Here is a 20,208-nt window from a genome sequence, read left to right as displayed (position 1 = left end):
GATACATCTCAGGTCAAGTGGCCATGTATGGAATCAAGGATCCTAAGACATCAGGCAACTCCTTGCTATTGCTGGAGGCACATGCTGGGGCATGTAGGATTCCAGCAAGAAGTGCATGGGCATGATTTCTCTTCCAGCCCCAAGTCCATGCCAGGTGCCAGGATAAATGGAGGCTGCGGAGTCAGCAACAGGTCACTGTCACAACTCCCTCTCCAAGACATCACAAGAAACTGGTGATCGGGACAGGCAATGTGGGCAGTCAGATGAGATCATGCATCCTGCAAAGACAGGCAGAAACTTTAGAACTTACTTCATGCTAAAGTAATCCAGCACGCTGAGCATTCTCCTTCACACCCAAGCAGATAGAGTTTCCAAAAACTCCAGCCTCAACTTGGCCCCCTTCCCATAATACTGGTCATGGCATGTAAAGACACATCCACATGGTTTGCCGCATATCATTTTACTCATGCCAGGTTTGCAGATACAGTCACCCACCTTTTAGTGCCCTGACCACAACTCCAGCAGCTCTAGATTCACAACCTCTGCGATTTCCAGGGGACACTGGAACTTCAGTTTCTGGATTCTTCATAACACTCACCACTGCTTTAACTAACTTCTGTCTTCTACGAGTCCAGCATGACAACTTTGCTCCCACAAGGAGCTTCTAAATAATACCATGACCCAGCACAATCCTACAAAGGCAATCACCGAGACTCACATGCACTGCTCACTCCCTTCTTTAGTTAGTGCTCATGGCTTACAAGCCAGAATCAAGGCTAGATGGCAGTTTCATTATATGTGAGAACATCTGCCTAGTTATACGGTGGGACACACGGAGCCAGCCAATGCTATGCTGGCTGAAGATGGGCTAAATCTTTGTCCAGCACAGTTTTCATCGTTTTACAGGCAACAATGCTAATGTACACAGAATCGCATTGCAGAATCTTCTCAAGGTTTAAAGTTATGATTTTAATCCTTAAGCTAAAAAAAAAAAAAAAAAAAAAAAGTCCAAGGAAAACCAGTGGTAAACTGAACACTTTGTCAGAGCTGGGAACAGCTCAAGCTCAGAGAAGCACAGAAATTAGACTGCCCCTGAAGGCAACAAGCTGTCAATTTACTAATTACTCCATTGTTTGTTAGCAGACACTTGCAGGTACAATTGTTCCACATGTTGCCATCTGAAAGTATTTTGTACAACTTAAAAAGGTGCAAAAGGCTCAAATGCCCCCTCTTCTCCTGGCTTCATCTAATCCTCTTGACAGTACAGCGAAGCATAAACAGTACAAACACCTGCAGCTCAAGGAGTCAGGTAATACACAGTGAAATGAAAAAGTAATTGCACCAACTGGATTATTAATTTGCATAAAGGAGTCCTTAAAATACTTTCTGGCATTACCAGCTGCTTCAGCCCATTTTCCAGCCTACTGCAGAGAGGCCTCGCAGTAGCCTGTGAGCCCCTGCCCAGAGTCCTGCCTCTTCATAGAAACCCACAGGTCCTGGGTGCAGTCAGGCATCCTGAAATGCTGCAGGTCGAAAACCCACCTCTCCCTCCTGCAGACCTCAGCAAGACACCCAGAGACCTGGAGAGGCGCTTTGCCCACAGACAGCACCAACCAGTTTGATTCCCCCTGTACAGCCCCAAAAGAACACCGAGCTGAGAAGGCAGCATTTTTAAAATATTTTATTTATTATACAAACTATTTACAAAATCAGCTACTACAACCACAGGCTTCCAAATTTTGGCTGAACTCTGCCAGAAATTCACCAGAGGGAACTAGGATTTGATCTGTATCATCCACAGCTCCTAGTTTCTAAAAACATGCAACATGGCCCACAGGTGCAGGCTGAAGCCAGGCCCTCTGCACGTCAAAGCAGCTTCAGGAAACACAGAACCTGTCTGAGATACCAGGACCCTAAATATTTCTACAGAAGGGCCTCTATTCAGTGGGAATAAATAACGGGTAAAAAGAAAAGTAACGAGCCTCTGCCAGAAGTAACGTACAGTATAGGTGACCAAAGCACATCCCCATTGCCAGTGTTAAGGGCAGCATAAAAAGTGACTGTACTGGGAAAAGGGATAAAGCTAGAGACAAGTTTAGAACCATTGTGATGGATCTCGGGAACATGGGACCAGCTAGGGGCCTGCGGAAACAACAGGGATGGGTTTAGTTAACTAAGAGCACTCATCACAGTTCTGACTGCACTTGTGTTAAGAAGAAAGTCCTTGGCATCTGCACAGCTGCTGGGAAGTGTGGAGTGCTGGCTGTAATGCAATGAGAAGCATTTAGGAGCTCTTTCCAGCAGAGGAAGACTGCCCAATGTCCAGCTACTTCGTCCTCAGAATAAAAAAGTCCAGCTCAAGAGAAGAAAGGAGAAGATTCCTGAGGAAGATGTCACTGGCAGAGTTGGCCCATAGCTACAAGGCTGGAAACATCCTCACCAGGTGACACTGCAAGACAAGGCTGCAACGTGGGAACAGCACCAAGCTACGCCTTCCAACAAACAGAAGTTAAGCTGAGCACCGCCACCTCCTCTCAGTGCCTGGAGAAAGCAGTGAAGTGGTGGCATGGAGAACACAGGAGCTAACTCTACTGACCATGGAAGCCATCTGCAGTGTAAGGTACCATACTCTCCACCCAAAGGAGGTCAGGACCTTGCAGAATGGAGTCTGCACTAAAAAAGGGAGAACAGCCACTACTAAAGTGATCTGTCAGAGCACAACAGTGGCAACTCTCAAGCTAGAAGCCTCCCAGCACCTCGGTGCCAGTGAGGGAATGAATTCACAAGGCAAAGAAATCCCCCTGAGTAGTCTCAATGCTCAGCTGGCTGCTTTTTGGCACCAAAATGGCTTATTTTTTCTGTACAGAAGTAACACACTCAGCCCAAGAATGGCTAAGATGCTGCCTTAAAAACATTTTCTAGACGTAGAAAGTTTCCCCCAAATTTCCAGTCAACTCAACTACGCTATACTGGAAAAGCACACACAGTATCTTAAAATGTCCATACTGTGCAGAAATCTGCCCGGATCAGCGTGAGGATAGCAGAAGGGGACTGAAGAGCATGATGTGACTTTTTATCTAATATGGTGTTCTAAAATTAGCTCAGGGATGCCAGTTTGAGACTCCATTCTGGAAGAAATCCAGCAAATCCATAATCCAGTGAAAGCTTACATTGCAGGTAGTAGCAACACAGGTTTCTCACACTTTTGACTCCTGCATGCCTTTGACTCCTGAACTGAACTGTTTAAGGGACTGTTGAGAACTTAAAGATCTTGAATTTTGCTTCAGTGAAGAACTCATCAAGATTCCCAGATTCCCCTTCCCTTTATTTCCCTGTGAAGGGCTGAACAGACTGCCAGCAACAACACACCCCAATCATAAGCTTACTTCTCACGCTGGTCTGCCCACTTGTTTCCCCACAAGCCAGACAATAGTGAGTGCAGGCCATTGAGCGACCACTTGAGTGAAGTTAACATTAGTTAACATTTTGTGCTGGAAACCCAGCAGCACTGAATGGAACAGGAGGAAAGGAGAGCTGAAGAAAGAAGGTAGGAAGATTAGGAGGACAGAAAGCCAGCTGCTCTCCAGGCACCAGCACCCCTCTAGAAACTCTGCCTGAAATTGTAGTAGATAAAGAGAAGCCTCAGGCTGCTGCATGATAGAGGTAGAAGCCAAGACCCTGTGGGATGCTGGGGTGGAGGTACCACGTTATGTCCAGTACCATCACCCCAACAACAAACACAAGCCCAGCACACGCTGTGGCTGGTTACTGACCTGTCACTGTTACTACATAACATAGATACCCTGAAGGTGAATGTGGGATAGGCATTGGTGCTCAGCATTGAGGGATCACACTGATGCCCATACTCTCTTCTCCCAAGGAAGGGAAAAGAAGGCAAGGGCATGGGACAGCTTCCTGTGCAACATCAACTGTCAGAAACATTCAATGGAGAAGAAACTCCTCTTCCAGTTCATTTGCAGAGGCTCATTACCAGCCACTGCTGGAGAAGGACGCTTCTGCTGCTGGACCCTGGCGGAGGTAGTACAGGATCACTGTCAGGGCCAGCACTTGTGCTCCAAAGAGATTGTTCTCCCCTTTGGGTTACTCCCTCCAGTGGATACTGCCCATTTTATTCTGTGGCACAGGCAACAGCAGCATCCAGAGCAAGATGGAGAACCAGAAACCCTTCTGGGTCAGGTGGAAAGGATGGACAACCCTATACTCTTCATGAGTCATAGAGTTACGTGAGCTATTGGGGATCAATACTGGGGGAGTTGAGCCAAGACATGGAAAGTTACTAAGGCTTCCCGTGAGCCAAGTTTCCAGCAGAGCTCCATGCTGGTCTTCCCTCTTCCTCCCAGAGCTACGATAAAGGCAGCTCAGCAGATCTCCTGCACCTCACTGTAACTTCTGCTTACGAACTTCACCTTCTCACAGAAGGATGGGCGTATAGGGTGCACAGAAATCAAGTGCAATATCTCCTTGATGAATGCACCACAGTCCTTTTGCTGTTTCACATTGAACCAAAGGAAGAATGAGAGAAAGGGAAAAGATGAGCTCTTGATGACATATTTGGGATATGGAAAGGCCACATGACATCGTCTGGATGACAAATTCCTTTACAGGGAGTCTTTGCTCTGCCTCCATTGCTCATGTGAAGGGAAGGAGAACAAGCAGAGGATTGAAACTGGATCTTGCACAAAGAGCCAGGAAGCTAAGTGGTCTCCTGGAAAAGGGAAATCACAGCATGCCAAAGCCCTCACAACCCTCGCTGATAGCTAGCTGCAGCATCTTGTGCACTTCTTCATAGGAGTCATAAGTAGGGAGGCACAGCTGGTTAAAACTGCAAAACAAAAGAAAAATTCCGTTCAGACTAGAACTCAAAGGGGACCATTCCCATCAGCTGCTTTTAGATGGGCTGACACAAGCATCACACACGTTACATGTGATACACTGCTTGCCCAGCACAACTAGCTGGTGTCATTCCCAAAAGCATAATGCAGAAAGTCCTACCACCCCAGGTTACTTGCCAAGTGTGGGCTGTCGGTAAAGTACTGTGAGTAGGAGCCGCAATGATCTGGAAAGATGGACAGAGTGCAGCAAACCCTCCTGGAGGCAGCTGGGAGGAACCAGTTGTGAACTGTAAGAGCCTGGCCAGCTCTTCCTGTGTGAAACTGGAGACCACAGTCCAAAACCACCTCATGACCTGTCAGGAAACAGGAAACGTGAAGCCAGGTCAGCCAAGCAGATTGAATAAGCATATAAGCAAGTCACAAGAGGATCAGTCAGTTGCTCTTGCCAGCAAATGCTCTACTAATAGTCAGATTTTTTTTTGTTTTACCAGGGTGACACATAGAGGCAAGTATTACATGATGTCTTCTTATCAGTTAAGAGATGTCCCACGCTACTACCTCCCACCAGTCTTTTCCTTAAAAGGGAAAGGCTTCTGCTCTCCCCACAGAAATTTTATTTTTAGAAATACCTGCATAGGCAATGAGGTAGGCTTACAACGCAGAACCTCGTTTGCTTCTTGCGCTATGCTAATCTTTCGCTTTTTCACATCCTCTGATACTTTTTCAGGAAGATGGAACCATCCCAGTGTTTACAGCTAGAAGCTTGTACTCCCAATCTCTTTTCACCTTGGGTCTTTTGGCAGCTTCCATTATTTTTCTAAATGATACTGCTACCATCTCCATACCCCTCCCACTGGGAGACAGGGAGGGTTGGGAACAATTACAGGGTCCAAATTTAGGCTACTACATCAGTAGTCGTTACCACAGCACTGAATTCCAAACACTCCACATGGGCTGCAATCATGATCTTCAAGCATCCCTTAGAGATAAGTATATCGCCATGAACATCTTCAGTAGCAATAATTCCCACCAATTCCTCCCAATTCCCTGCTGAACTGTTCTTAATTAGTGTTTTGTTGGATTTTCTTAAAAAGACCACTGCTGCCAACTGATTAAGTGTCATGTCTAGTCACCCACACTGAACAATCTCTCTAGGGGAAAACTTTATTTCATAATGCATGCAGTCCTACTCCTGACCCCCAAAGCTTCCAGTCTGTCCTTCTGGAAGCCCAATTTCCAACCAAGAAATCTGTTCCCAGTTTAAGTTGACTTCTGCTGTAGTTGGGATAACTGGTTTCAGCAAGCAGAAGGGGGAAACCCTTTCAATTACCTTCTCACGGAAGTGCCAAGATCCTCCTACCACTACGGCATGTGCCTTGAAGTCACAGACACTGATATCTCCAGTACCGCACATAAGCAACTGAAAGGCAAGAGACTGCAGTCAGAAAGTCACGTGCTTAGGAAACAAGGCCACAGCTAATGTGCAAATTGCAAACATTCAAAATGCTTAGAGAAGAAACATTTTGGCTTTATTCCAGATTCACTTGTCAGAGAGGAAAGGAAGCAAGGGTAGAGATGCTTAGGGAGGCAGCAATTACCTCAAGCTCATTCTCATCAAAAATAGCCAAGAGATTCTCAGGAACTAACTCGTTAAGACCTGGAAGAGAAGAGAAAAGCAGCAAGTGCCATCCCCTAGGACATACAGGCAGAAAGAGGCAGGGAGCAGACAGCATGTTACCTTTCAGGAAGTGATCCACCTCCTCTCTAACCTGATTGGCCAGCCTGTACTGCGCAAGCAGATTTAGATACAAGATTTTGTTTTCATTGGTCACCGGTACTTGAGCCCCTCCTGTGACCAGTTCCACCACCTGAGAACAAGAGAACACTTGATGTGAGTGTGAACAGCAGCATTCCCCAAACCTGAACTCCCAACCAGAACAAACCCAAGCAAGGAGCTAGTGCCCAGAGGTAAGCTCAATTTTCTGGGGCACAGAGTTCTCAGCCTCCCCTGCTACAGGCAGAAGGGGTTAAACTGTCCCACCTTCAGGAACTGCCTTCCTCACCTTCTCCAGCTGTCCTGTTTTGCTATACTTCTCTTCAGCAAAGACCAGATCCATCTCACTCACATCATTGTTCAGTATGAAACAAACTTTGGATTTATAAAATTCTGGGTCATCTGTTTCAAAATACTGTGTGAAAGAAAAAGAAGGCAGGGACATGGACAGAAGGAAAAAAACCCAGATCATACATTGTTAACCAGCACTCTGGATCTGCTTCTACTACACCAACATTCAACCTCTTCCCAGACCAATCCAGGCTTCAGAAAAGGCTGGGAAGCTTTACCTTGTAATGCATACGAAGTCCTATGATCTGAGCCAGGAAGGACCGGGTGAAGCGAGCTCGAACCAGTTGTTTGTAAGCACCTCCCAGAGATGATTCATAAAGACACTTTCCTACTAGGCGGCCTGCAAATTCATACACTTTGAGCCGTAAATATGTGGGACGCCCTGGATTTGGATGCACCTGCACAGAGGAAGCAAAATGAAACATCCAAATACCAGACAAGACTAGCAAAAACAGCAAGTATTGGACCACTTCCAGGAGCTTTAGTGTAACATCCTCAAAGCCGAGCAACAGAAATAAAATGCCTGAGCCTGCCTAGGAAGAAAACAAAATGTTTCACACGCACAGGCCAGAAGCTGCATGACAGAAGAAACTGATTCTGAAACACTCAGACCCAACAAAACCTCTAGACACTCTGATGCCACCTCCTCTTGCCCAGAAATCCAGCCTTCTCTGCTGACTGGCCACCCTCTGCTGTTCACCCAGCCAGTTTCTTTGACACTTCAGTGTGTTAAGATCATTAAGCAAAGCTCTGAGAAAGGCACTGGAAGTGACAAGCTAAACAATGGGTAAGGCTGCATACCACTTCATAGCAGCAGCATTATTTAAGCATCAGCATGTCAATGCACACATTCTGTGCATTCACCATAGGAACTGCAGACTCACCAAGGCCTGGTTGTTATCACTAAAACGGGTGAAGAGTTGATTGGTGGTATCAAATAATGCCTTACAGATGAGCTCAAACCACTCTCTGCGTGGACCTCCCCAGTCTAGAGCTACAAGATAAAACAAGCTTGGTCATCTATGGGTCAATTCAAGAGCTTCATGCATGCTGCTCACTATTACCTGGCATAAGATCTCATCACAGTGAACAGCTCCATAGCAAAAAAGCAGTAGATAGGGACTTCAGAACTCTGGGTTCTGCTCCCAACCTAGTCCTAGTATTTTTTATTTGGGCCTCAGGTCCTTATGTAAAGTAGGGATAGAACAAGAAAGTGAGAAATTGAAGGGCTGGAAAGCCACGAAGGACAGACATACTATAAGAAACCAGAATTTCAGACTAAAACTATTCCACCATCATTCCTTTCACTTCCTCCTTAAATATATTCCCAAGATAACTCACCTTCTTCATCCTGAAAAATCACTTCAAAGTTTTTGCTCCAGTCAGAAACAGAAAAATTTCGTGTTGCTTTAAAAGACTGAAAAAAAAAAAAAAAAAAAAAAGAAAATAGCAGCAGCCATTACTGCTTGGCACCCCATACCAATATAAAATCCTGCACATGTGGATGGGCAACTTAAGCAACACAAAAACCAAGAAACAGTCTAGTACTCTAAAGTGTAAAAGTGAGAATTAGGAACTCCTAAGGTCTAATTCTTATTTGTCCAAAGCCACAGAAGCTGATTCCTCATTTTCTATTGTGAGACACATTACCCACATAAATACAGCTCATCTTAAAACCAGTGAGAGGTCTTAGCACAGCACAGATGTACCTCTCTCGAGGCTGCAGTACAGTATTGTTTAAAGTATTAAAATGCCTGTGGTGGGAAGGAGCAATTTCTGCAAAGCGCTCTCAGCCCACGAGTCAGTTTTAAAAAAGGAACGTTTCAGAGAGCGTTAGAAAATAGCTTGAAGCGTTCACCGAGTTCATACTTAAAGCAAGTCACGATGCAAAAAAGTAACAAAATATTTCAAGTGTCAAGAACTTCCTGTGTCCCGATTCTAGATTCCAATTAAAGAAAATTTAAAAAGCTACACAACAGTCCTCAGTCATATGGGTAGCTTTGGCTTAGGTTATCTTCAAATAGGTTAGAGCATCACATTAGTCACACCTCTGGGCTAAACACATTGGTCACATTCACTGTGCCTGTCAACCTCGGACACTAAAGCTTACTTTTATTATTATTATGGCACTTAATTTATTTTGTCTTACTAGGCTGTAACATCAGGGCTCATGACAGTGCAGGAATCTCCAAAATAGTGGGAAAAAAGTAGTCATGGAAATACTGTTTAGAAGTGAAGTCATTTTGCAGCAAGCTATTAACTGAAACATAATCTCATGAACACTGCAAACTCATACATTCAGAAAATATTCCAAACCACAGATTTACAGAGTGTAAATCAAGAGAAACCCCAGCCACTTCTGCTTTCCCCAGAAATGTTCCTTTCCATCTTTATAACATTACTGTTGTGAGACACATGTGGAAACAGTAAGTCAGGATAACTGCCTGCCCTGTGTACACAGTATTTAGAATGTCAGTTGAGAACTGTAAATGAACGACCCTTCCTTAAGTTTGATTTTGGAAACACATCAGCTCGCATCAGTATCGGTGAAGACTTAACCCAAGGACTCTACAGAACATTTTACCATCACGCTGAACCACTACTAGAAGCCTGTCGATGCAAGAGTTTCATGCGTGCAGCTCAGTAACACCTAACTTGACAGCTCCTCTCACTGAATGGCTCTGTACCAGAAAAATAGTAGACAGACTCAGGAGCTCTTAAGTTGTGCTCCCAAATCTGGTCCAGGTAGACAGTCTCTCTCTGGGCCTCAGGTTCCAATGTAAAGAGGGGACAGAATAGCACCAGCAGATTTCCTGCTTTTACAGGCTACGCATGCATTTACCCTAGACATCGCTCAGGGCTTGATTTACTCTGCAACGAGTTCCTGAAAAATTTATCAGAGCTGAAGTTTCCCAATTACTTAAGAAATTGATCTGATCTTCCTGGCTGTAGAGAAGGAACACAGCATCCCACACAATACCAAACCTGAACACAGAGGAGCTACCTTGAGATGATTTTTTTTCCCCTCTTTTTCCCCACCTCAAGCTGTCTACTGGCATTTGCCTTGAAGCAGGACCAATCATTTTTAGTGTGGTTGCCCTAGCACACACCAGTTTGGATTTCTTTAGGCATTGAGCAGAAGCAAAAGGATGGAGGAAGCATTGGGCTTAAGCGAAGTGACCTATACACTCACCGACTCCAACAGACAGTGACGGCTGACCTTCAGTGTGACCTTCGAATGAGGTCTTTTCATATGCACCTGACGCAGTTCTCGCTGAAAGAAGTTCACTTTGTCCTGGAAGGTCTCCGAGCCTCCTGAGAATAGTGACAGTTTGAGTCAGGCCTGAGCTGTTGACACTCGAACATCTAGAAGGCATTCCTAAGACTAGCTGCACAGGTCAGCTTTACAGCCCAAGGATGAGTTCATTACAGCAAGGTTTGGAGACAGAACTCCAAAGGCAGTTTGCAGTTAGTCTTGCTGACATTCAGATACTCACAGGTGCACTTTCAAAGAGCCTGACAGAAAACTCAAACTGAAAAGGAACAGCTGGCATGACAAAATACATTCACTGGAAGCACGAATAGGAACAGAACATGAGACTCCAGGAATCAGAGTTCTCATCAGAGGTCATTCAGTGCTGGCAATCTTAATTCCCCAGGAAACTAGCAGACTCAAGTGCTAACTCCCTGACTACTGTACCCACCTCACCACCCCTTTACCTATGTTTTTATGCAGAGAGCGAATGAAAGTGGCTGCCAAGATGTTCCTCTCCTTGCAGCTGAGCTCCACAGGGGGTTGGATCCCATCATCCACCACCAGTGTCAGTAATTTGTGCACAGGGTCAGGACCAAGGTATGAAAACTAGCAGCAAAAAGATGCAAGAAAGGGTAAACCCATCATGCAGAAGGCACAGTATGTTCAGTAGACAGAGCAACACCACATGCGCTCCAAGACTTTCTCTGGTCACCCATGCAGATGCAGTTAACAGGAACACTATTTCAAGCATCCAGACTCCAGTTAGGAGGCTGTTTCAAACTTCACACCCTCGCCTAGGGGCTTCAGTGGACACAATCACAGCATTTTAGCAAGATTATTAGGAAAATAAACAGCAGAAATGCAAAAGGAACCAAGATTTTTGCCTAGCATTGGGACAAAAGGCAGGAAGGAGTGATACAACTGTCTCCTGTTCACAGACATTAGCAGAATTTAGGCACTGAGAGGGCATTCTAGTGTTGAATTTTACACAGCAAAATGTTGTTCTGTGAGTGGAAGCCATTCTCTCCAAAAGAAAAAAATCAGACTGTCATTCACAAGGACCACAAGCTAACAACATGGAGGTGTAGTGACAGCTACATGGAAAGAGGCTCACCTTTGTGCCAGGACATACTCTAAAGGTGAAAAGGCGCCATGGAATGATCTTCAGGTAAAATTCTTTCACTGAGAATTGCTGCATAATCACAAGGAAAAGAAAATGTTAAAGGTCACACATCTGTTAAGGGCTGTCCCCAAAAACCATGAGGCACAGGACAGAACCACAAGCCCAGACTTCTGTCCAACCCCAGGGACAGGTTTCTGCAACGTTCGGTGACATCTTCTGGCACAGTACATAAACACCTTTAAAGCTGTACAGAACACTAAGCCACTTGTCAGCAAGATTTTACTGCATGCATTTATGATGCATGTGGGATCCCAGCACGACACAGATTTTACAGCAGTACGCCACTGTGTACAATAGAACATCACCAGTCTAATTGGAAGGTAATGTTAAGTACTTGAGAGGTTGAATTCAGGACAAGATTGCATTGTCAATATAATGCATTGACAAAAAGGTTTTGGAAAAAGTCACAGTAACAGAACTATTGCTACTACTCCCTAATTTCACAACCATTTCAAACAACTTTTAAAAAACACTTGCAATTGCTAAATCCAGGAGATTTGCAGAAATTTCTTCTCAGCTTATTTCTGCCAGAACAAATGGCAGAACTGTGGAACTGTCACCTTCTGGAGAGCAAGCTAAAATGAAATTTTAGCACCTTTAGACAAAACACAAAACCATTTCCTGCACAAGCCTGTTCTAGCTGCAATGGCTGGAAAAAATGACAAGCAGCATTTCTCCACAAAGAAAATATGAACAGCAACCCCTTAAAGAAATAACAGCATAGTAACAGTTACCTACTGTACAGGACAGATGCTCTAGGTATATATAAAGATATTCAGGGATACAATTACACAAGCATTAGAATCACATTAACAACTTTGGCACCTAAAGGGAACCTGGAACAGTACCCACTTCAGGTGATCTCCTTTACCATGTAATGCAATAGAAAAAAAAAAAAAAGTACATAAGTCCAGAACAATACCCCAAGGATGAAAGGATGCTGAGCTCATAAGGACCCACCACTCATTCCCAAAGTCAGTTCTTAGAGCTGCATGCAGCAGAGATTTAGAAGTCTCTAGCAACACCTTCCAGCCTATAACTGTTTCGCAGCCCTCTCTCTCTGTCAGGAAAGCAATTCCTGGATTAGTCTTTCACTTTATTTATCACTGCATTTTTCAGAATGCATTCTGACAGACAGATTAACAAAGTAAATTTAAATTCATTAGTAGATTTAGTGGAATTTTCTTTCTAGTTTTCCTGAATGCTCGTAGGCAATCATAAGGGGTAACAGTTTCTGTTAACTTATTCTTACTATAAGAGAAGCCTCACTTTCTCTTGACTTGCTTGAATCCCGTTTCTTCTACTTACACATTTACCCTTTGTCCTCTGACTATTTTTTTTCCTTTCGCTGAAACATTCAAGAAACAGGACAGACAAAAACATAAAATCTGAGAATCTCTAAGTTCCAATTTACAGGTATCGGAAACTGAGAAAGAGAATTGTAGGTCTGACCTGACCAGAGCAAAGGAATAGCAAACAGAATATCTACTGAACCATCACTGAGGAAATTCCCAGTAGGCTTTGGATTAGACCTAAAGAGACACACGGAGTCCTAAAACTTCAAGAAGAATTTTAACGTTATCCTCAGTCATGAGCTCCACATTTGCTGCCTAGCCTTAGGCAAACCTTTTTCAATCAAATCTGAGGCACCTAAATCTGGAGCTACAATATAGGGCACAAGGAAGCTCTTCAGTTGCAGTGTACTTCAAACACGCACTTAAGGATGGTAACTTCATGATATCTACCTTAGGTGACACATAGCAGTACACCTTTTTAGGTTTCTTCACTTTCTCAGGGGTTTGGCTGTCGGAGGGAGAATCTTCATCTTCATCCTCAGTTGCAGTAGAAGGACGGCGCTGGGAGGAGCTCAGGTGCGTCGGTGGAAGTTGCCACTGAGTGTTGGTATAACTAGGAGCGTCGTAAAGGTAGGCTTCAAAGTAAATACTGACACCTGAGGTGGACACATTGCGTTCTACAATGTTCTTTTCATTCTCTGAGGGAAACAGATACAAAGAGTTGTGTAAATCTTAATGGAGATCAGAATCAAAAAGTAAAGAATCCACAGACCACCATGAAATTAGTTACTATGATTTTAAAGAAAAGGCTACAATCTAAAGGAAAACCTGGTCAAGTGGGATGAAAAGATTTCAAGATAGCAGTCTGTCTGTCCTGGCTTCAGACAGCGACTAGTTGAAGAAAAAAAGGAAAAAGGCATACAGAACCTCTTTCTCAGAGCACCAGCCTGAATGCATAGCCACTTGACAGCCACACTGCAGACTGGCTCACTCCTGAAGAAACCAGGAATTATAAAATTGTAAGCACCTAGGATACATGCAGTGTTTTCATCCATATAGATTGGCATACAACACACAACTGGCTCACTTCCAGTATGGCTCACATGCCAAGTACTAGCAAGCAATAAAAACTGTCTCATTTCAGAGGTAAACCTACTGAGACAGAGGAAAAACACCTGCTTTTATCTATTGATGGAACTGAGTATCAGCCTTCAGAGATCTCCCTTGTCAGCAGCAAATTCATTTACCTTAGCATTTTTAAATGAATAGGCACTCCTTGAGCAATTAAGCATGGCTAGCCTGCAGGGAAGCCACATTTAAGCTCTGCTACATGAGTGTGCAAAGCAGCTTGTAGGAGGACACCCAGAGAATGAATACTGAGTAGCTCTTGACTCACCACTTAAAACAATGATGTCAAAATCACCATTACTTATGGGCTGATTCTGGTAGGAGATGCAGGCATGGAAACACCCCCTACAGTGCAAGGTGAGTCGGAAGAACACTTCACAAGTCTGCCGATTGGACACCACGGACTTCTCAAACACAACATCAGAGCTCTCTTCTTCTTGAGGACCCAGCTAAACAAACAAACAAAAAAAAAATTAATAAAAGGGGGCTCTCTAGCTCACCTGAAGTCAAGCAGCAAGGGATGAGGTTGCACTCACCTCATGGATGGAGACGCTGTAATTGTGCTCATCTATCAGGGACACAGAGTTGCTGGTGGGATTGTCATACTCATCTCTGGGAACTATCTGCAGAGTGTGCTGCTGCCCACAGGTCAGCACCAGAGTGGAGAAATGGCAGACAATTTTGGTTTTGGAGGGAACCACCATCCCTGAAGCAGATGACAACAACAGTTTAAAGTCAAAAAAAAAATCCACATTAAGCTACAAAGAGCAAAAGAAAAAGTAACTAGGAGCACAATATCCTTGAAAATGGATCAAATCTAAACACATACTATGCCCCTACATTCAAAAAACTAAGTATCTGAGCAGCGAAATAAATGGCATGGTGTACAGGGTTTGCCTTGGGCCAGAAACTTAGTAGTGATTAAGGAAACTCAGTTACTAGCCCTCTAAAGAATGTTTTTTCCACCACCCTAACTTCAGCTCAAAAACTTGCTCCCACTGCACACACAAAATACAAGTCATTTGACATCCAAGGAAGCCTGCAGTTTACCAAACAAACTTTAGCCTGGAGGGTATCTGAGCTAAATCTGAGCTTCCTCTTTCTGAGGGTTTATCGTAGCAAGCTGTCTCTACTCACAATGCAATGGAATAGAGGTGCTTTCAATGAACGCATAGATGAAATAGAAAAGATGATGACTAGGGTCAAAAAAAAAAAGCAGGAGGAAACAAATTTCAAATTAATAAAAAGGAAGTGTTTTTAAAGAAGTATATAAATCAAAGGTATCAACTGCTTCAGGAGCTTAAAGGAATAGAGTAGGGTATTCAAAGCAGTCAAATCATGACAGCATTTCCAATTCAGATACAAATAACACTTTCACAAAAGGCATTCTCTGACTACTAGATGGATCGTGAAGAAGTTACTACAAAACAGAGAACACAACAGAAGTGGTTAGGGAGTTTAAGCAGCACCAATGACTTATTCTGTAGGGCAGTTGCTATTTTGCCCTGTACTGGTAGTCATAAGTACGTTTTAGTGATGGGTCTATTGCAAGAGGAAAATGGTGAAGGGTAACCCTTTCCCTGTCACCTACCTATTTTAGCTGGAAACACATTTACCTAACTGCCTCAAATACCTCCAAATCTACTTTGAATCATTAGAGGGCCACTTAGACCTTACCTGGCTGGAACACCTTGTAGTAGGGGCTGTAGGCCACATTCAAGCCACCAAGTTTTACAGTGATCTCATATCTCCCAGCCCTGCGCACAGTGAAGGCCACTTTCACCACATTGGAATTAGGCTCCTGAAGAACTTCCTGGGTTACAGGAATATCAATGGCTAGCTCCACATGGCAGATGTGAACTCGCAGCCCCACAGGCCGGTGAGCAGGGAAGGGTTGCCCATTTTTATAGAATAACTGCATGGGAAATGAAGAAGTCCAGGTCAGCAAAAATATGCAGTGCACAGAGGAAAAGAAAGCAAGTCACCTCAGAGAAACAAAGGCAAGAACCCCAGCTCAGCAAAAGAAAAAAAAAAAATAACAGCCAGCTCTGTCACACAGGCTGTGCTCTCCAAAGCGAACAGGGCACAAGCGAGCATTGAACAGCCTCATTCTCTTTTGTGCTGGGGTTCAAATGAGGGCCCTGAAAAGAACATGCCTCTAGGCATCTCTTCTCTGCATTATTAGTGCAATATCAGAGCAGAAACCAAGAGAACCCACTACTGAAAGGAAAAAAGCAAAGCCAAATCCTTTCAGAGAAACAAGCAGGTCTTGTCCATTTGTACAGCTAAGCTCCAGAAAAGCTCTGACCAATTTGTTACAGAAAACAGTGTGGAGAAGATGCTGACCCAAGGAGCTGACCTCATCTGTACTGATAAGAAGTAACAGCATGAAAACAATGTGTTAGACAATATCACAGGCAGCTCAACCACAGAAGTGATCTGCCAGACAAGTTCAGAAGGTAACATACTCGACCAGTACTTCCTTACAAGGGAAGAATTACACCTTGAAACCCCAGCACAGACTCACAGAACGTTAGGGGTTGGAAGGGACCTCAAAAGATCATCTAGTCCAACTCCCCTGCCAGAGCAGGTTAGCCTAAAGTAGATCACACAGGAATGCATCCAGGCGGGTTTTGAATGTCTCCAGAGAAGGAGACTCCACAGCCTCTCTGGGCAGCCTATTCCAATGCTCTGTCACCTATGTGCATGGCTCTTCAAGAGCTGGCAGCTTGTGGGCCAGATCCTGTCTGCCACCTGCAACCAGCCTGCAGTCAGCAAAAGGTTACTATTAGTCCCTGTTTCTAAATAAGGGAGGGCATAGGGCCTTAAGTAGTATGTATCTTGATTGTCAGTGAGAAAAAACAGTGCATGCAACAGCTAGTGTCGATGAATAAAGGGCTAAGCAAATGGGAGACAAGCATGAAGCAGAAGGGCACGTTGCTGGAGCTGCCATGAGTGGAGTCAGTAAGGTGAAGAGAAAAAATTTAAACAGCAGGAACAGAACAAGTCCCTTTCACCTCAGTTCTTTTTCACTGCCTGCCATGGAGTTAGAACTCCTCACTCACCCTCAAGCAGAAGGGTTTTACTCACCTTCCCGAGGTATTGGTATGGCAACCTAGCTTAACCTTCCTTTGTTGCGTACCTATGGGTATGTGAACCTCGCTTAACCTTTCTTCTTATTTTGATGCCCTTCTGGGTGGGGAAAGTGGAGCAGAAAGGTGGACACATGAGCCCAGCAAAACCTGCTCAAACTTTCTCCATGTAGCTCTAAACTCTCAGTGTTCAGGCCCCTCACGCATCTTATTTGTATACTTGTCCCATTCCCCTAGGCTTGGTCTTTCAGGATTGGAGGGAAACAAAGAGTCCTTGGCAGGCTTTTCCAGGTCAGACAGAATTACACTCAATTTTGGAGGAACAGGGAGCAACTATGAAGCTTTACAGCCCACTCCCACACTCTCAACTTCCGCTGCACAATCAAAAGATAGCACCAAGTCTGTTGAAGGCAAGGCTCAACCCACTCACTTCCCAGTAAAGGAAGCATATAGATAGTATAAGCCTGGTCTCCTCCAGCTCTTCAGAGGATTCTAAAGAGAGGGAGATAAGATTTTAAAGAGTACAGACCTCAGATACACACTTACAGAGTTCTGCAACACAGTTACAGGGGGCAGAAGACATAAACAAACAGCTTTCCTACTCCTAGTTACATCCAGCTCAGCCCCAACAGCAAACACTTGAAGAGCCCATTTCTAACTCAGACCGTTATTCCTACCCCCCAAACTGCGTGGAAACAGAAATATTCCCTTACATGCACTCGGAAGGCCATGCTATGGCCCACCTCATAGGGGTCCTTCCAATCCCAGGAGATTTTGCAGGACCGGGGATCCAGATAGTTGCCTCGCACGTAGTCATAAATAGTTCGCTCCCCTCGGCGTTCCCGGTCCTCATGCTGAAGGAAGCTGACTATACGTGCGGCAAGCTCAAAGAGGAACTTAATGGTGAAGAAGAAAGCTACCACGGATACTGTGATCCCACCTGCAGCAAGGAGAGAACAGAGGGTGGTTGCAGCAGCATGGCTGAGTCAGGCACCAAAATCCCCTCTGCATAGGCACAAGATGCCTTTTATGAATGACATTCTACCCAACTGCAAATCAGGTGTTCAAGGCAGAAGCTATTGTGCGAACATTTATGGTTTGTGTTATGCTACAAGTGAGGTTAGAGAATAACAAGTCCCTTAAAACTCTGCAAAAGACTGCAAACAGAGGAAACGGATAAAGGTGGTAGAGTCTCAGGTATGGCTAGCAGACACCCCAAGCATGGAATTCCCCCGGTGTTGCAAACTAGAACTACAGAGATTCCTTTAAGGGAAACAGTCATATAACCACACAACCCCTGCACATCACAGTAAGGCTGGATTAAGAAGCATCACGGAGGCAACAACCCTACACTAGTTCTCAAAAGAAAAAGTAAGGGGATGGCTTAGGAATGAGGTCAATGGAAGGACTCTAAGAACAAGAAGAACGGTGGAGAGGCAAGTCTGCCAGGTGGAAGGGACAGTGCGGGGTGACAGTAACTTCATGTTTGTTAGGTAGACTCTGAGCTAACATGAAAGCAAAGGCTTTCAAGAAACCCTTCTAAAGCCTAGGGAGAGGTCAACGAATACAGGGGCAGCCTTTCCTTCACTTACCAATAATGTAAAACATCAGGTCCCTTCGGTGAGACACACAGCCGAGGATCACAGCTGCATCTAGAACACAAAATAGGCCAAGTCCAGTCCAGTGACTCTTCCTCACACACACTGGCCTAAATATCATCTATGATTCCTCACACAAATACCTATTGATCACCTATCTTCCTCTCCAAGGACATCCCTAAAGCATTATTGCATAAGACTGTGAAATATGCAAACAGCACAACACGCTACAAGGTATGGAACTCCCTCCACCACAGGCTCCCATTCAGGTTCAGGGTTCTATAAGAAGTTCAACATAATAACCTCAAAAACCCGTGAGAGTGGGCTCTGGGTACTGCAAGAAAGAGCTACCTTTTGCAAAATCACTAACTTCAACAGCAGCGCCCAAAAGCCACTCATCCAAACTGCCACACCTACTTGCTTCTGCAAGTCACAAAGTTAACTTCTAGTCTGCACATCACAGAGCCACCATCAAAATGGACAGAAGCTGACCCTCAACCAGCAACCTTAGAAGAAAAAGCTATGGAACAAAAGGGTTGCGGGCAAGACCATCCCCATTTGTTCAGAACAAACCAAATCCTTCTAGGGCAGAGCTGAATCCATTTTTTGCCCTGGAACTCTACTATGGAAAGTATGAATGCAATTGGAAAACAGCCCATCTCTACTTTCCTATTCACTTCTGCAAAGTGGAGCCTGTCTTGCTGATCAACACACAAGCTAAAACTTTGGTTTTGTATACTATTGAGATTACAGAATTTTTTTAGAGAATCTAAAGTCAAGTTCTTGCTGAGGGGACTGCTAAACAAACATGTAGTAAAAAGACCACACTCGGAATAACATGCTGTTTGGTTGATAAGACATAGCTGACAGATGGAAGAAGAGCATCAGGAAGGAACGTGTGTGACGATTAGACAAACAATTTGGCATACATTAATGCATACAATATAGCTCGCCATGTCACCATTCAGTTAGTGAGAAGCTACATTGTGCATTCAAGCTGCTTTTTCTTTTTCTTTTCTTTTTTTTTTTTAAACAAACACAAAAGAGGAATTATTCATCAGTCATCTCAACAGCCAGCAGCAATAGACATCAGCATGCAGAAAGCTTAAGTGAGGTATTTCCCCCAACAATAGCCACTGCTTTCCAGCCCAGCAAATCCCCTTTGCTGGCCTCCACAGATATTCCATCCCTCCAACCAAAAAGCAATCACATACCTTTACAGAAGTGCCCATGTTCTAAAAGCCAAAAGGGGGGTACCCATTCTTCAGCATCCTTCCTCTTTATGCCCAACACTGGGGCAAACGTCAGCAAGAAGCAGCCATAGAGAAGATTATCACAGAAAGAGAAATTCCTGGAACATGCATCACAGAATCACTGCTGAAAGGTGAAGACCTGAGCACAGCAATTTCTTCCTCTGTGGAAAAGGGTTGTCCTGCAATGCTGCTCCCTGTAGCCTGTTGTTTGCCAGCTTCCCTGGAAAAGGCAAAAAAGGAGAGAGAAAAGTTAGATCTCTCCATTGTTGTGGACAAATCTAGCAAGTAGAAACACGTGAGAGGCGTAAGATGCAAGAGTATCACTAGACGTCAAATCCATAGGAGAGATGCTATAAAGGTATTGCTGTTGATGAGGAGCTAGGCTTCACCATATTCTCAACATCCATCTGTCACAATTTCATTTC

General features: G+C 44.3%; 1 protein-coding gene across 4 annotated transcripts; it reads right to left on the bottom strand.

The window, feature by feature from the left end:
* Positions 1-1,665: 1,665 nt before the first annotated feature.
* Positions 1,666-19,873, bottom strand: AREL1 (apoptosis resistant E3 ubiquitin protein ligase 1). Of its 4 annotated transcripts, XM_009947124.2 has the most exons (19): positions 19,745-19,873; positions 18,525-18,584; positions 17,646-17,872; positions 15,518-15,755; positions 14,377-14,546; positions 14,109-14,289; positions 13,163-13,410; positions 11,349-11,426; positions 10,699-10,840; positions 10,172-10,293; positions 8,320-8,395; positions 7,863-7,972; positions 7,197-7,376; positions 6,917-7,042; positions 6,592-6,721; positions 6,452-6,510; positions 6,184-6,273; positions 5,031-5,206; positions 1,666-4,843 (listed from the first exon to the last, which is right to left on the bottom strand). In XM_009947124.2, the coding sequence occupies exons 2-19, from the start codon at positions 18,538-18,540 to the stop codon at positions 4,741-4,743; spliced, it is 2,472 nt and encodes an 823-aa protein (XP_009945426.1). In that variant the 5' UTR covers positions 18,541-18,584; positions 19,745-19,873; the 3' UTR covers positions 1,666-4,740. The 4 variants fall into 4 exon arrangements, with proteins under 4 accessions (XP_009945426.1, XP_086318451.1, XP_086318453.1 ...); XM_086462325.1 differs by lacking the exon at positions 19,745-19,873 and having other exon boundaries at positions 17,676-17,872; positions 18,525-18,568; XM_086462327.1 differs by lacking the exons at positions 7,197-7,376; positions 19,745-19,873 and having other exon boundaries at positions 18,525-18,568.
* Positions 19,874-20,208: the final 335 nt, after the last annotated feature.

This window comes from Leptosomus discolor, chromosome 3, assembly GCF_034619465.1.
Source record: "Leptosomus discolor isolate bLepDis1 chromosome 3, bLepDis1.hap2, whole genome shotgun sequence".
Taxonomy (NCBI): domain Eukaryota; kingdom Metazoa; phylum Chordata; class Aves; order Leptosomiformes; family Leptosomidae; genus Leptosomus; species Leptosomus discolor.
Note: the sequence above shows the minus strand (reverse complement) of the source record. Positions and strands in the feature narration are given on the sequence as shown.